This window comes from Morus notabilis, unplaced genomic scaffold, assembly GCF_000414095.1.
Source record: "Morus notabilis unplaced genomic scaffold, ASM41409v2 Scaffold307, whole genome shotgun sequence".
NCBI lineage: Eukaryota > Viridiplantae > Streptophyta > Magnoliopsida > Rosales > Moraceae > Morus > Morus notabilis.
Window position 1 is genome coordinate 680,027 of NW_010361515.1, and position 1,743 is coordinate 681,769.

General features: G+C 34.4%; 1 protein-coding gene across 1 annotated transcript; it reads right to left on the bottom strand.

Annotated features, from left to right (window-relative positions):
- Positions 1-287: 287 nt before the first annotated feature.
- Positions 288-1,113, bottom strand: LOC21408924. The gene is made up of 3 exons (XM_010099825.2): positions 931-1,113; positions 663-725; positions 288-572 (listed from the first exon to the last, which is right to left on the bottom strand). The coding sequence occupies exons 1-3, from the start codon at positions 1,000-1,002 to the stop codon at positions 372-374; spliced, it is 336 nt and encodes a 111-aa protein (XP_010098127.1). The 5' UTR covers positions 1,003-1,113; the 3' UTR covers positions 288-371.
- Positions 1,114-1,743: the final 630 nt, after the last annotated feature.

Here is a 1,743-nt window from a genome sequence, read left to right on the forward strand (position 1 = left end):
CACCCTCCGCACCTCTAAAATAACCGACCCTAAAAATTAAAATTTACGTGTTATTTAAGGCCAGAATAGTAGTCATACTCCATAACATCTAAAATAAAATGAAGGACGCGTAATGAGAATGAAAGTTTGGTCAAACCATTATCCACATATTAATCATGTCAAAATCATATTAGAGTTGATGGATATGGAATTATGACACCATCCAATCGAAATACAGAAACTTGAGAACGGCCATAAGAGGCTTTTATTAAAAAAAAATTACATTCCAACAAGCTTTAATAGCCGCTCGTTCTTATTTGAAACCAATAAACAATATTGGTTTTCTATATGGCCAAGAGACCAATGAAGAACATGACCCCAAATACGAAGCCTCAAAATGGGGCCGAGAGGGGTTCCCTAAGCTTATCTTGTTCAGTAGATTCTGAAATGTTAGTCCCAACAGTGCATGAGCATTGGCAAGGTATTTCAATCATTTTAGCCTTTTCCATGTATCCAACAACTTGATGATCTTCCTTTTCTTCTTCTTCAGTTATCTTTTTCATCTTCTTTATTGAACCAGTGGGTCTCAGTCCCTGTATTATATTGAGATTTAAGGATAAAACATTTAACTACAAAAACATCAGATAAGCTTTTAGTGCAGCCTAAAAAGCATGAAAATTAACCTCGATGAACATGACTGTGGCTTCATGTGGTTTCAACTTTTCAACAACATCCGCAGCTACTTCCTACACAAGAAAAGGAAGGAAAAAAAAAACTCAAATAATAACAACAATGTCATTATTATATAGAAAAAAAAAAAAAAGAAGAATTATGGAAGATGGTAAAACAAAGGATTCAAAAATGAAGTAAGAAAGAGAATACAAGTTTTTAAAAAAATAAAAAAATAAATAAGCAAATGAGAAAAATAAAGACGAGAGTATTATATAGTACCCTAGCATGGTTGAGTTGTCCTCCTTTTAAGGTCCTCGGCTCCAACTCAATTGAGCAACAAACGTTAGCCATCTACAACAGTACAAAGACGACTCAAATGATATAATTTTCTCACCAAATGACAAAGTTGGTAACTCTTAATGCCTGTGCCCATAACCAACTATATCAATCAATATTATTGTTATACACATGCACAGTTAAATAGCTCACTAGTCTATATACACACACACATATATATAGGCGAAAATATTGAAGCACAAATATTAGTAATGATATTTCCCATAATAGTCACGGACTCACTCACATCCATCCCGTGCTAGTGGGAATAGCGTATAAGTTTTCACGGGGGTCAATATTAGTACTTTTGTTTTCTGTGGTGGTACATGGTTTGACATATTTATGTGACTTTTAAGTCCTGGCCTTTGGTGGAGAAATGGTGTTTTCTATGATCTGTAACTTCTGATGAAACAACTGGCATTTGGGTGATCCATTCCAATATGTCTAACGACCTCCATTTTTTTCGAGCAATGTTAGTTGGTCATGATCAAGGACTGTATTGCTTTCTGGTTCCAGGTTCCTTTACCTTGTTCGGAACATGTTCAGATTAATCAAGAAAAGACATGAGTACTAGAGCAAACAACAAAATAGAGTTCGAGATGCAAAAACACATGAGATGGAGTAAATGCAAAGACAACAGACACAACGTCATGGCGTCAAAAAAAATACTATAGGCTTTTATTAGAACCAACAAAAAAAAAAAAAAAAAAAAAAAAAACCCTTTAGAGGCCATACAATCTATGACATCGTTCATCT